Source organism: Salvelinus alpinus, chromosome 15 (genome assembly GCF_045679555.1).
Source record: "Salvelinus alpinus chromosome 15, SLU_Salpinus.1, whole genome shotgun sequence".
NCBI lineage: Eukaryota > Metazoa > Chordata > Actinopteri > Salmoniformes > Salmonidae > Salvelinus > Salvelinus alpinus.
The window spans coordinates 25619460-25633627 of NC_092100.1; the positions used below are offsets into that span (position 1 = coordinate 25619460).

The window sequence follows — 14168 nt, forward strand, 5'->3', positions numbered from 1 at the left end:
ATATCCACCTTCTAGCGCCATGATTCCAGTTTTTCCATCTGCTCAGTTAGTTTCTACACAAACTCATCTCTATCTCTGTCCTATGGTTATTCCTCTCCTTTCCCTCCCAAATCCTTCTATTCTGGAGTGAATGATGAATCTCTTGATTAGTCTCCATTGTATTGTCATCTGACTGTCCCCTCTCACTCTGGGTCAGGTGAGCAGCGGGCGGCCCTGCTGGCTGAGGTGACCAGGCTAAGGGAGAGGGGGTCTCAGGGGAGTTAGAGGGCGGTGATGGTGAGGGGGACTCCAGCATGTCCCAGCAGCCCTGCAGAGGCACCGTCAGCATCAAGTGTCCAGCTCCCTCTCAAGGTGGAGTTTGTCTGCTCAGCCCGCACACAAACAGGTATCTACCATCCGATAGGCTACGCATGTTGTCACCTTTATAATGTAAAGTTTATTTTGAATCTGCCAGCTGCAGAGGTTAGTTGTTTGCCTCTTCATTTAGGTTAAATGCACAAAACAGTGTAGTCCAATTCATGGTAAACTCAAGACACCATACCAGATTATTAATGAACAAGTCTCCTGAATATTTCTCTTCTCCCTAAAGGTCGCCCAACTCACTATTTCTTTGTCCTGATTCGCTATGGACCCTGCAACATTGTTGCGACCCCATTGGCCACTGCAGCGGACGCCCAGAATGGAGACACCATCTCCTTCCCCACCTCCATCACCCTGTGAGTCCCGCCACTGGTTCCACATATGGAGTATGTGGAGTGAAGGTGACAACTCGATTGTCGGTCTATACAGTAGGTGGCTGTTTGTTCGCCATTTGCTTGCTGTTGGCGCGCGTGTTATAGAGACCACCTGCCGGTGGATGACTGACGGCCATCATTTTGGCCGTATTTCTACATGTAGAATCAGTTTGCAAATTACGGCCGACACTGTTCAGAGGTGCCAAGTACTCTCGGCCGGCAATCCTACTGGTCTGTCCGTGCCTTGAAGGAGATGCGTATGTAATGTCTACTGTATTACTGCTGAAATGGCTGTCACCCCTCGTCTGTCCAAGTCTTTCTGATTCTGTACTGTGTCCCTTCAGGCAGGACATTCACTCCAACTTTGAGATTGATGTTGAGGTCTACAGCCTGGTGAGATGGAACGTATTACTGAATGTTTCACCTAAAATGGGTGTATTAGTAAATCTTTACAATAGAGGGTCAATGATGAGAAAGGTGTTAATAGGTTGTATGTATTATTTCCAAACTGTCTTCTATTACTCAGTCCCACACCTCAGGGAACACCTGTAATGTGGATCTCCGCAGCTCCTCCAGGTCAAGGGTGAGTGAGCTAATCTTCTGATTTAAGAAATGCTGTCCAATGTTCTATAGATTACAATGAAGTATACATGCGAGTATTCTGCACAAAAGCTCATTTCTGATCTTACTACTTGTTCTTCTTTAAGGTCACCCCAAGGAAGCTTCTAAGCACCATAAAGGTGATCAGCTTTCTTATCTGCCTAGTACTTGAAATGTCCCACTCACTGTGTATGTATCTGCATGCCCCTTTTCAATGAAATGCTGTATATGTTAGGACACTGTATTGATCTGGGATATCAGAGAATACATATTTGATCAGTAAGAGTGGCGAAAGGCACACATGCATTTAATTTGGAACAGAGATGGATAGGCACCAACCCTTTTTCCTTACTTTTTACACATTTCTCATCTGAAAACGTTTTCTTGTTGCTTTTCAACAGAGATCCAACCACAGTGTGACATGTAAGTATTATTGTCCCGGTTGCATATTATCTGAAGTTAACATTCATCCTGAGAGGTGGCAGTTTTTGATTTGGTTCAAATCAACCGCCCACAGCTTCTACCATGCCAGCCCTGAACACCCACCGCACCAGCCACTTCTCTCTGGTTGGTTCTCACAAGATCTCCCTGGCCTCCCTGGGCCAGAGCAAGTTCCCCCTGGACAAGGTAGACTCACCTCACCTGGCTGCACGTCAGTCACACCTGCTGCAGTGCTCCAGCCTGGATGATTGTGTATCAGATATTTTTACTGCAGTATGGGAAGATGTGGGGATTGATGTTTTTGTCACTACATTCCATGGTTTTATCTTGTCCTTTTTGATTTTGAACCACCTGATTGCCAGCTTGTTTCACTCACTGTCACTTGAGGATGTGGGTTACCATTTGATTGAATCTATGTCATGTCACATTTCAGATTTTTCCACCCGTTGTAATTCTGTCAGTTGCGACATACAGATTGGAATGGTTGTCATTTCCTCACATGACTTTTGTTTGTTTTTGGTTTAAAGTTTTCCCGTGTCTGGGTGGGGATCACTAGTGAAGTAACCTTTACCACCCCCTGTGCTGTGTTTCCTCTTGTGCACAGATATAGTTTGAAGGCAAAATCAGGAGACTCCTGGGAGATGAGTTTCAGGAAAAGGTTTAGCTCTCACTTCTTCTCTTTTCTCTTTGCTTCTCCATTTGACTCCTTTCATGCCTCTGAGTGTGTGGCCAGCAACACTGGTATCAACAACCAATAATTAGTCTTAGCTACACTGGCTTCAATATCAGTGATGGTGTACTCTATAGGTAGATGAAAATGTGTGTAGAAATAAATGTATGTTCCTATGACTTAGAGCAAAATCCTCTCTGCACAGGTGTCCTTCCTATCTCCACTAGAGGGAAACCTCTACCTGCGACTAGACAGCGAGAGCCACTCTAACGTCCAACACCAGGGCTTCCTTGTGAGTTACTGTTTTGTTTAAACCCAAATCATTGGGATCTCTCCTGTGAATATTATCCTGCTCCTGTCCTCTATACTTTCTTTACGGTATTTCATCTTCCACCCACCCCTTCTTTCTCCCTTCTTCCATTCAGACAATGTTTGAGGTGGTGAATGGATTTGGAGCTTGGCATCAACGCTTCTTTGTCCTGGAGGGAAACCATATGTCCTATTGGAACCACCAGGGCAGCAAGGTGGGCATTGAATTGACAGATGACTATAGACTGGAGCTCTTAGTTCTATTTCTTGTAGACCAAGTTACACCCTGACTTGATATTTCTTAAGGTCATTGAACTCTTAAAAACATTCTGTTATTCCTCTACTGTTCTGTCTGTTTTGCTTGCAGGCAGCAGAAGGCAGCATCTCTTTGTTTAGTTCCTCTAGTCAAAGTGTAAAGCCAGTGAAGAGGGACTCCTGTGCTCGCACTTATACTTTTGAACTGGTCAGTGGCATCCAGACTGCACAACAGGATGACCAGTGCGCTCTGGCCAAGTAAGATGATATTTCATAGTTGTCTAGCATGAACTGTAAAGTAACAACTACTCACATGATACAAGCAAATTACCATTCCTTGAATGTTTTGTGAATGACAGATCCTGCTAAAGTAAGCCTATCTGTGTATGCCATAGACGGTGGTGTATCTTCATAGATCTAGCATGACATTTCAGTATTCTCATTAAGTGTTGAATCCAATCTCTGTTCCATGATCTCTCTGTTCTTCAGGTGCTGGTTCTCAGCAGATACGCGGGAGGATCGAGGGGACTGGATGGAGAAGCTGAACCAGGTTCTCCTGGACCTGCATACCTGGACTCACCGAGCCCTGAACCATGCTGGAGCACAGCCCAACACTCAGGCCAGCAGTGGAAACATAAGGGAGAGCAGTCTGTAACACACTATTATATAATGCTATATCTTTATATATATATATCTATCTCTCTATATCATTATGGATTCTTATGATTACCATTGGGAGGTTATTTTATACGTGGTGATATTTTTGCCTTGTCACTTTAAATAGCTCTTTGAAATAGAGCTCCATCTTGTGGCCTATTAGCAATATATACTATTTAACTGAGCTTGATGTGGATAATTAACTACATCCATATAATCTAGAAACACTACTGAATAAATATCAAAGCTTGTGCAGAAGAGCCCTAACACTAAATGGATGATTAGTCCAATAGTGTAGTTATAATTCTGATAACTACAAAGCATGACATGGCTACTGGACAACATTATTTCAGTACTACAGCATTGCTGTAATACCCTCTAAAGTGTGGAAATATGTCTCTCAGAAATAATATAGTCTACCTAAAAGATATAAATACCTAATCTAAAAACTCATTAATTTAGTGATTTAAGTAGAATTGCAGTGCAAGTTGAGTTATAGTATTGTACTTGGCAACCTGCTACGAGGTAGAAAATACTGACCATTAATGAGTTCCTTCATTCAAAATCTAGTGCTGTGTTGTGCATAAGACAACAGGGGCCAGACCACAAAAATGGCAGCTACCCAGGCGAGGCAAAGGAGAGTATAGAATGATGTACGTCCGAAGGAGATGTTCAGTATAATGTTAGTGCCTCATCTGATGATAAATCCTAGTAGGTCCCTAAAGGGACATGATGAATGTAGCTGCTGTCTGTAGACTCTGTAGTTAACCTATTTCTCTCCCCCCCCCCTTTGATGTATTTGCTGTCAATCTGTCATTCTCTTTTTGTATGTGGATGTTATCAGCTACCTGTCAACATTCTTATAGGCAGTTGATTTGAAGGTACTACAAGTAAATAATACAAATGGCTCTAATAGTGTACATTATCTGATGAATTTGTTTTATGTCCCTGCAGTTTGCGTGGCATTTTCTTGTCAAATTTTTTTTTTACCCTGTACATTTTTATATGGAAAATATGAACATTGAGTTCAAAGCCCCATGGGCTCAAATGTAGCATTTATTGTCCAAGAAGTCTTTAAAGCTGACACACACAATGCAGTGTGACCTTAATGACCAATATTTCTCTATTTTAATATAGTGATGGCAATATTACAATATGAAAGAGCTAGCCATTGGCTGTGTTTATGACAGTTAAGTATTAAAGGCAGACTGCAGCAGTTTGTATCTCAATTTCTATAAAATAATTTCTGGGTAACAATGAAGTAACTTACTGTGATTTTTGGCCAATTCAATTGAAAACAATAAACAAAATAGCTTCTTAGCAAAGAGACATTTTTCAAGCAAGAATTGTGCTAGGACTATGGGAGTGGCAAGAAGGTTTGAAACTCTTATTGGTCTATTTGAAGCAATAAGGCCCGAGGGGATGTGGTATATGACCAATATACCACGGCTAAGGGCTGTTCGAAGGCACAACGCGGAGTGCCGTGGTATATTGGTCATATATCACAAACCCCCGAGGTGCCTTATTGCTATTATAAACTGGTTACCAACGTAATTAGAGCAGTAAAAATATGTTTTTGTCATACCCGTGGTATACGGTCTGATATACCATGGCTGTCAGCCATTCGGCATTCAGAGCTCGAACCACCCAGTTTACATAAACTGATTTGACACCTAGTGATGTCACCAGGCAGGCAAAAAACCCGTCCCACGAAAACAGCCAGAAATTTCGGGCAGTCTTTTCAAACAACGCCTACACTAAAAGGGCATTAAAATAATTCTCAATTTCACAGTATTATTCCAACCTCCTAGTGTGGGAATGTGTATATTAAACAGGATAATTACATTTGACTGCACTGGGCATTTAAGTGAATGGGGTTGGAGTGGAGCAGGAACTCAGCCCAGGTCAGGAATGCCAGACAGGAAGTACTCACTGTGTTTGGTTTACTACTACAGAAATAGACTTCCTGTTCCCTTGAGCCCCTCTGGGTGGAGGTGGGGCTGTTCTCAGCTCAAGGTGATGACAGTAGTGGAGGGGCGCAGGGGTACACATCTGTATAGACCACTCCTCAAAGTGTTGTGTTCAGCCAGCAAACTGGGGTCCTAATTGGCACCTTGTTCTAAAATGTAGTGTACTATGTGGGACCTGGTCAAAAGTAGTGCACTTTGTAGGCAATATGATGCCAGTTGGTATGCATACTGGGCCTATAGCTAGCATAACATTGACATGAGTGGTGAGATGCCCAGTGCACGCACACAAGGCCAATGTTGTGGCGGAAGTAAGGATAGACATCCAGTGACTTTAGTGATCCGGGTGGTAAGTAAGATACAGTAAGAACAATGGGGCACTGGCCTTGAAAGTACAACAGTCCCACCCTGAGAGGAGACAATATAACATCCTCTTCCCAATCTGTTGCTGTCATATTTGGGAAGATTATCTTAGTCTTTTGTTTTGTTAGATACCTGGCCTCAACCCATTATGGTACTTGGCATATGAACCACTAAAGACATGGTACAGGAGGCTTTACATCAAATAAACTCTAATTGACTGCCTCACTGATTTGTGGAAGCTGCATCAACTGGATTGGGTTACAAACTGGAAAGGAAAATAGTTGTAAGAAATCCCATCACGAATACCAAGGCTGTAATAATACCCCCACTGAGGCTGTTGTTGGCTAGTGTCTGTGCCACTTGGCATAGTTCAGTGTGTTTTGAAGAGGTCCAGGAAACGAGGAGATGTAAACACAGACGTGGGGAGAGGTCAGAGGCCTTGACTGATACACAAATAAACAAACTCCCTTTAGAGGTAGCAGTTGTGAAACGTCCCTAGTTTGTCCCAGATCTCAACAGCTGTGGAGGATCAGAGGACATTACTGGGACTTCGCTCCTCAAAGACCAATGTACAGCTTAAGGTCAGTACATAATTTACTCATTGTATTGAGCTGCTTTACAAACTACAATGTCTTACAAATATGGAATAGAGTTTTCCCTTTAATTTCTAATGGCAAGTACTGTATGCATGCATTTTTCTATCAACGAGTATGTATAACATGTATTTGCCCGTAGAGGAAAATAATAATTTCAGACACAGAGCGGCACTCTTCGACACAAGACCATAAATCCCCTTAGCTCTCCCCCTTTTCCCCCATCCATCTGGATTTTGTCTTTTGGCTGGAGTCCCCTCCCTCTTGCCCTCCCCCTCTTTGCCCCCTCTCCCTCCCTTCCTGCCGGCCTCTGCGTAGAGGATGTGTCTGGGAGTGTGAGAGGAAGGCCGTCAGTACAATGGATATGTGCCTTCGTTCCTCCACCCCTTCTCTCTCTTTCGGGCTCTGATCATCCCCCTCGTTCAGTGGTGTTCTGGCCGTCTGGGTAGGCCACTGTTGGTGGTGGACAGGCGGACCACTGAACTTAAATGTCAGACGGAGACAAGAATGGTGGTGACAAACCTGAAGGTACAGACGTCTACTCTACACACACTACTAACAACCAAAACAGACTACCCACTGACTCTAACCAACACCCACTTCTCACTAACTCACAACAGAGGAAAGACTAGATTGTAATACATTTGCATGTATATCTCTCATCCTCTCCAAATTGAATTGTTTCTGTGTTTAAGACCGAGGAAGCGTATTCCTTTCTGTATTTCAAGCATGATGGTGCTGTTAACGAATACATTAGTCTCATTCTCCATAGGTTTATTGTGCGGCAGAAATGCTGATTTCACATTTAATGCTTGTAGTAAACATCTGTCTCATGACCACCAGTGAGACAGACACAGAGCTGTTTGTTTAAATTGCACACGGATTAACACACCGTGCTGCTCTCCATTGACTCATAATCGCTCATGTCCCCACACACATACAAGCTGAACAAAACAGGGATTTTATTCTATAAAGACAGACAGAGATGCATACTTTCACGTGGATCCTCCTGTCACATAATGTCTGGTGAATTGAGCTTGTTTACGTGTGATTGACAGATGCGGCAGCGCTCCCAGAGGTGTGGCCAGAGGCGGAGCGGGCAGAGAGCTTGGCCCGGGGCGCGGCCCTGAAGTGGGCATCGGGTGTGTTCTGTCGCCCTGAGCATCTGGAGAGGTTAGGACAGTACCGCAAAAGGGAAAGCCAGAGGACCTCATCCATCCAGTCAAGACTCAAGGTATTCTGTTACTACAAACACACCTGCTCTCACTAGAGGCTATTGTCACTTTCCACATGAAATTTAAAAAACTTAAGGGAGAAATTGATTTTTCAAAATGTTTATGTGATGGCAGGTTATTAATCTGTGTCGATGTTAACATAATAAATGTTAAGGTGAAAAATCTGATGGCCTAATACAGGGCTGCCCTACCCTCTTCCTGGAGATCTACAGTCCTGTGGGTTTTCAGTCCAACCCTAATTTAACACACCTGGTTCTACTTATTAGCTGCTCAACAAGACCTTAACTAGCTGAATCAGATATGCTAAATTAGGGTTGGACTGAAAACCTACAGGACAGTAGATCTCCAGGAAGAGGGTTGGGCAGCCCTGGTCTCATAGCTCAAGGGTCGCCGTTGATAATGGCAGACCCTGGCCGTACCACCACTCTCCGAGGGTGTCTCAGGGGGAGTTGGTATATGCAAAAAACACATTTCCAATTCACACATTTGTATAATACACACTTGTACATGTGTGAAATAGGACAAATATAAGCACCCACCAAATTATTATTATATGGCACTTCCACTTGTGCCTTGATTGATTTTCTGATTGTGAGATCCTACATATGTTGCCTTTCCCCCAGTCAGTGGTCCAGTCCTACCTAGAGGGGGTGGGCTGGGGTCTGGAGCAGCTTCGTGAGGCCCGGGCAGAGCTGAAAGAGGTGTCCCATGCCCTGGGGAAGGCAGGGGTGGAGTCCAGCAGAAACGCAGAGGGAGTCAAGGCTCTGGAGATGATGCGAGAGGTCTCTGTCAATCACTGTCAACTCCTTGCTGCCGTTAGCAACCTGCCACGCCTCTACTCTGGTGAGACTGCCCCAACAGCTTCCTTGGTTCTGTAGCTTCACAACTGGGAAAATATTTCATGAATCTGTTCAAATAAAACTTAATTTAATCTTCAGAGAGACTCCCATAAATGCACATATCCTGTTCCTTAAGGAATAATTGAATGACTCCCTTTCAGCCTACACTTCAATAACTATGTCAATCTGTAACTTGGCTAAAACTACAGTGTCTCCCTTGTTACCTGTCAGTACAGAGCATGGTATCGGAGACAGAGAGGCTGGTGGAATCTCGCCGGCTCCTGGAGGCCCACGCACGTCTGATGGAGCTGGAGTGCTGGCAGGATGACGTCCTGTGGCAGCTCCATGGAGCAGGGGCCCCTGGGACAGCCCTCAGTGCCCAGGATGAGGAGCTGGTCAGGAACTACTTCTCAGGCGTTGGAAAGCTGGTGGAGGCTCTGGGGAAGGAGCTGTGGGCAGTGGTGGGGAGTGGACTGGCTTTAGCCCGGCAGAACCCTACGCCGTTTGTGTCTGCTGTGAGGATTGTGGAGCGAGAGGAGGCGCTGGATCAGGCCATGCTCGAGGAGAGAGGAGGTGCAGGGGGCCACAGCAGGCCTCTTCCCCCTGGACGGCCACGCTGCTGGAGGGAGCGCTTCTTCCAAGTATGTCTAGACTTGTATGTACACTAGTTGAATACAGTGAGATTCAATGATTGGGTTGAGCATCGTTCAAGAGCCCACATTGCTATGCAAGTAGAATTGTACAACACCATACATGACTGGAATAGAGCATGATGCAATAGGCCTAGGTCCTATGTTAATGAGATACAGGGATGGTTTTCCTTATGTTTTGACAGTAGCATTGTACAGGTGCTTTACAGTGATGTTGTACTCTGTTAGGTGTTGGAAGAGGCAGTGTCTGCACGTTTCCGTAGCGTCTCTTACCTGCACACCCGTGGGCCTGGCCTTGCAGGCCACCTGTCTGCCCTACAGCACGGAATCATGGGAGACCTGGCCACGGTGCGCCACCTGCTGGACCACTGCGTTCCGCCCCACTATAACCTGACCAGGGCCTACCTCCGCGCCTGCCACCGCTGTCTACAGTCACACATGGGCCAGGTCAGTGGATGGGAGCTGGAGAGCGGGGAGATCTTTGCTGTTCTTAACTGGGTCCTACACATCTACAACAGGTGAGCAAATATAGACCAAACAATTTGAGCCAAAGTATGTTTTTGTGTGTTAATAGGGTTGCAAAAGGAGGGTATATTACTGGAAACTTTATAAGTTTACCAGTAAACTTACAGAATTTTGGTATCTTTCAAGGCTTTTATGTATTCTATCACAAGACATTCAGTGGCCCTTTTGGGAACTTCAGGTTATCACAGGTGTCTGTAATTATCTCTGGCCTGCTGTCTGGCCTTATCCCATTATTATATGAAATAATTACATAAGATGATTTCAAAATAAAACCTTGAATGACAAAGCTGTAAAAAATTATCCTAAATATAAACCATAATACCATTGGTGTTCAATACGGGAGTTTGAGAATGAAATATCCTTTATATTTTTTATTATTTGATTATGGCATTGTCTATGTATTTGTTGACAATGTTTTTGAGTCAATCTGGTGGCAGTTGTAAAAAAAAAAGTCGATAGTTTGAGGAGTTGGAAAGGTAATTGAAAATAATGCTATTGTTGATTAAATGCTTTTTCAATAATTAGGCTATTTTCTCTTGAACCATATGATCTATCTACTAGAAACTCATGACAATATGGACAAATTAATGCTATATATAATTTAAGTTATTCAAGTAAAAATGACCAAAGTTACCATAGATTGCAATCGATTTTCTGTTGATTACAAAATTACTGAAGACTCCGGTAACTTTGGTAAATTACGGTAGCTTTGCAACCCTAGTTGTTAATGAGTGTAGAGTTGTTTTGGTGTGATCAGTGTGTACTGTATGTGTGCAGCTCAGATATGATGGGGCATCCAGACCTAATGGTGGAGATGGAGTCAGAGGAGCTGGGACCCCTGATCTCCCAGGAGTGTCTGGAACAGCTGCAGAACAAATACGTACACAGTGTGCGGGTGGGTGAGACTTCTGGGTCTCTGAGTTGTCTGTCTGTCTGCCTATCTATCTGTGTTTCTAACTAGGTCTTGTTTGTTTGTGTACTAATGCCTCTGTGCACGTGCACTGTGGTGTGGCATATCTGTCTCTGTGGATTTTTCTTTGTATTTTACCCCCTTTTTCTTCCAAATTTTCGATCTTTTCTCATTTCTGCAACTCCCCAATGGACTCGGGAGAGGCAAGGGTGGAGTCATGCATCCTCCAAAACATGACCCGCCTAACCGCGCTCCTTAAAACCCGCCAGCTTAACCCGGAAGCCAGCTGCACCAATGTGTCGGAGGAAACACTGTTCAACTGGCGACCGGGGTCAGCCTGCAGGCACCTGGCCTGCCACAAGGAGTCGCTAGAGTGCGATGAGCCAAGTAAAGCCCCACCGGCCAAACCCTCCCCTAACCCGGACAACGCTGGGACAATTGTGCGCCTTCCCATGGGACTCCCGGCCCCGGCCGGTTGTGGCACAGCCCGGAAATGAACCCGGGTCTGTAGTAACGCCTCTAGCACTGCGATGCCGTGGCTTAGACCGTTGCGCCACTCAGGAGGCCCCCGTGGAGTTTGTTTTATTGTGTTGTAGAAAAGTGTGGTGGAGTGTGTATTGTGCTGTAGAAATGTGTGGTTGAGTAGAGTGTGTATTGTGCTGTAGAAAAGTGTGGTTGAGTGGAGTGTGTATTGTGCTGTAGAAAAGTGTGGTTGAGTGGAGTGTGTATTGTGCTGTAGAAAAGTGTGGTGGAGTGTGTATTGTGCTGTAGAAAAGTGTGGTTGAGTGGAGTGTGTATTGTGCTGTAGAAAAGTGTGGTTGAGTGGAGTGTGTATTGTGCTGTAGAAAAGTGTGTCTGAGTGGATGCATAAGGCCCTGGAGGTGGAGCTGACAGACTGGCAGAGAGACCAGGAACCAGACACTGACCACGAAGGCTTTTACCTCACCAGCCTGCCAACCATCATCACACAGGTTAACATACATACCTCACTACCTCTACATTAATATTGGTTTAAAATGTGGTTAAATTATATTTCTATGCAGATACATGAGTTGTGGCAATGTTGTGTTTGTTTTGTGGCGACACATTGAGGAGTGTTTTGAGGCCGGTGATTGAGTTGGACTGATAATTGTGTTTGTGTTGTGGTTGTGTTAGATGCTGGAGGAGAATGCACGGGTGGCTCTGATGGTTAGTGAATCACTTCGGGATCAGACCATACAGATGGGGCTCTATGAGATGGAGAACCTCCTCAATAGGTGGGTCAGTGTTCTTATGTCAGTATGTTTGAGAATGTGGCACAAAATCAGTGATACTTTTCACACATTTAAGGTCTAATGCAACCTATGATATTTTATTGTAACTGCAATTAAATACGGGGTCCTCGTTCTCTTTCCATCATGTAAGTCTCTCATCCCGTCTCCCTCTGTTTCCAGGTTTCGGGAGGCTCTTGTGGAATTTGGGAAGGAACACCGCAGGGATCAGAGCACAAATCAAAACAAGTTCTATCTCCATTATCTACTGGCCTCTATAAGCAACTGCATCATCCTCAAGTGAGCTTCTGTACATTGTTTTATTTTTGTCAGTGTTATCTGTTTCTGTTCATCTGTACGTTCATCAATGTGACTCTGTGTACACACATACATGCTGTATATTATACAGTTTGTTCAAGACTGTCCTTGCCTCTCCTCTCAACTCCTTTCCTCTTCTTCCCCTCCCCTCTCTTCTGTTTCTCCCCCTTTCCTATCCTCTCCTCAGGACCTCCACAGAGAGTTTGCAGCAGCAGCTCTCGTCCCGTTCAGCCAGCCGGTTCTCCCGGACTCCCCCCGGCCCCCTGGCTGCTCTGGACCGGGCAGTGAGGAGGGCCTGCCGCCTGGTGATGGACCAGCTGCTGCTAGAGCTCCAGCCTTTCCTGCAGGGACTACTGTCTCGCTCCTGGCTGGCCCAGGGAGACGTCATGGTTACCCTGAAGTTATGTGGAGTCCTGGAGCGCCATTTTGAGCTGTATAGTCGTGTTCGCCCACCCTGCCGGCAGGTCAGGCTCTTTGACAATCAAATTAGTCTGTAAAGGACTTATACTAGTCTCCTGTATGGTATTGTTGACCCCTCCCTGTTCCTGTAGCGTTTGCAGGAAGAGTGCCAGTGGCTGACGGTAGTGGAGTATGTGAGGGTGTTGATGCAGAAGAGGCTGGTGTGTCGGAATGCAGAGGAGCGGCGCCAGCTCGCCCAGAGAATGGCACTGGATGCCCAGCATCTGAGGGATCTCTTCCAGGGCCTGGTGGTGAGGATAGCCTTGAGTTTAGCCACACCCAGTGACACCCAGTTTAGTGGGACACTCGGCACAGCTCTGCTCTGTCCTCTATCCCACGGTCCACAGACTACATACCCAACCCACACCATACTCAACATATACCCACCCCTTCCTTCATTTTTATTCACTACACCATTTTATTTACAGTATTCCATGTTCATGCATGCACTGTGTCTGTTTAGGAAGTGGAGAGATCAGTGAGTGAGGTGAACCCAATGGCTTTACTGCCTGTTCTGGCTGACTTCATCCGGCTAAAAGACCCTAGCATGCTTACGCTCGAGGTGTCTGGACTGGTGGCCAAGTACCCTGATATCAGGTATACACACAATCTTTACCATATCAATTTCCTGTAAATCAATTCATGTTTTTTAACACATCTAACATTTGCCTTAATGACCTCACTCCTAAGACATGATTATATCAGGGACACTTGTACAGCTGTCTCTTCAGTAATCAGGTGTTGATCTTCTGTGTTGGTCTTCTCTCTTCTGTCTGTGCCCCTCAGTGATGAGCATGTGTCAGTGTTGCTGGATGTTAGGGGGGATGTTTCCAGGGATGTGAGGGGTACAGTTCTGGATCTCCTGGAGCAGAGCACTCCTCCTCTTCCTGCTGGCTACCGACCCATCTTCTCTGACATCCTGGTCCCTACTCCTAGCATGCCATTCTGTCTGCCTACTGCCAAGTGTGCCTGACTACAATTTTGCAGCCTTTAAATCCACGCAACACACAGCTTGTGATTCATAAGTTATATCAACTTTATAATACATCCATCCACCGCACAGTGGATTGTAAATCAAGCTTGATGGTCTGCAGAGTTCAAATCTATGTTTATTGGTCTTGTACACAGTTTAGCAGGTGTTATTGCAGATGCAGTGAAATGCTTGTCCAGCTTGGATATGGATATTGTCTGGTGAGATGGTCTTAATGAATACATTACAATTCCAATGTAATTTAAATCAATCCGTTTGATGTTCTGAATTGATTGTTACCACAAGAAACTGTACCTACAGAAAATTGGGGGGCACCTGTAATGTGATGTATTTTACTGTATTATTCATTGTATGTATATTCAGATGAACAATACATTCTAAATGAAAATCTGTGGGTTTCGT

At 44.9% G+C, this 14168-nt stretch overlaps 1 protein-coding gene across 2 annotated transcripts; it reads left to right on the forward strand.

Moving 5' to 3' along the window:
- The first annotated feature begins 278 nt into the window (after positions 1 to 278).
- On the forward strand, positions 279 to 14154 carry exoc3l1 (exocyst complex component 3-like 1). Of its 2 annotated transcripts, none has more exons than XM_071343088.1 (24): positions 279 to 385; positions 590 to 716; positions 1079 to 1127; positions 1261 to 1317; positions 1442 to 1474; positions 1736 to 1757; positions 1852 to 1961; positions 2380 to 2433; positions 2651 to 2737; positions 2871 to 2969; positions 3122 to 3267; positions 3499 to 7117; positions 7648 to 7823; positions 8448 to 8667; positions 8895 to 9304; positions 9542 to 9831; positions 10616 to 10733; positions 11594 to 11719; positions 11904 to 12004; positions 12182 to 12298; positions 12504 to 12780; positions 12868 to 13026; positions 13239 to 13372; positions 13562 to 14154. In XM_071343088.1, exons 12-24 carry the CDS (start codon positions 7078 to 7080, stop codon positions 13746 to 13748), a joined length of 2355 nt encoding a protein of 784 aa, XP_071199189.1. In that variant the 5' UTR covers positions 279 to 385; positions 590 to 716; positions 1079 to 1127; positions 1261 to 1317; positions 1442 to 1474; positions 1736 to 1757; positions 1852 to 1961; positions 2380 to 2433; positions 2651 to 2737; positions 2871 to 2969; positions 3122 to 3267; positions 3499 to 7077; the 3' UTR covers positions 13749 to 14154. The 2 variants fall into 2 exon arrangements, with proteins under 2 accessions (XP_071199189.1, XP_071199190.1); XM_071343089.1 differs by having other exon boundaries at positions 281 to 385; positions 8900 to 9304.
- Positions 14155 to 14168: the final 14 nt, after the last annotated feature.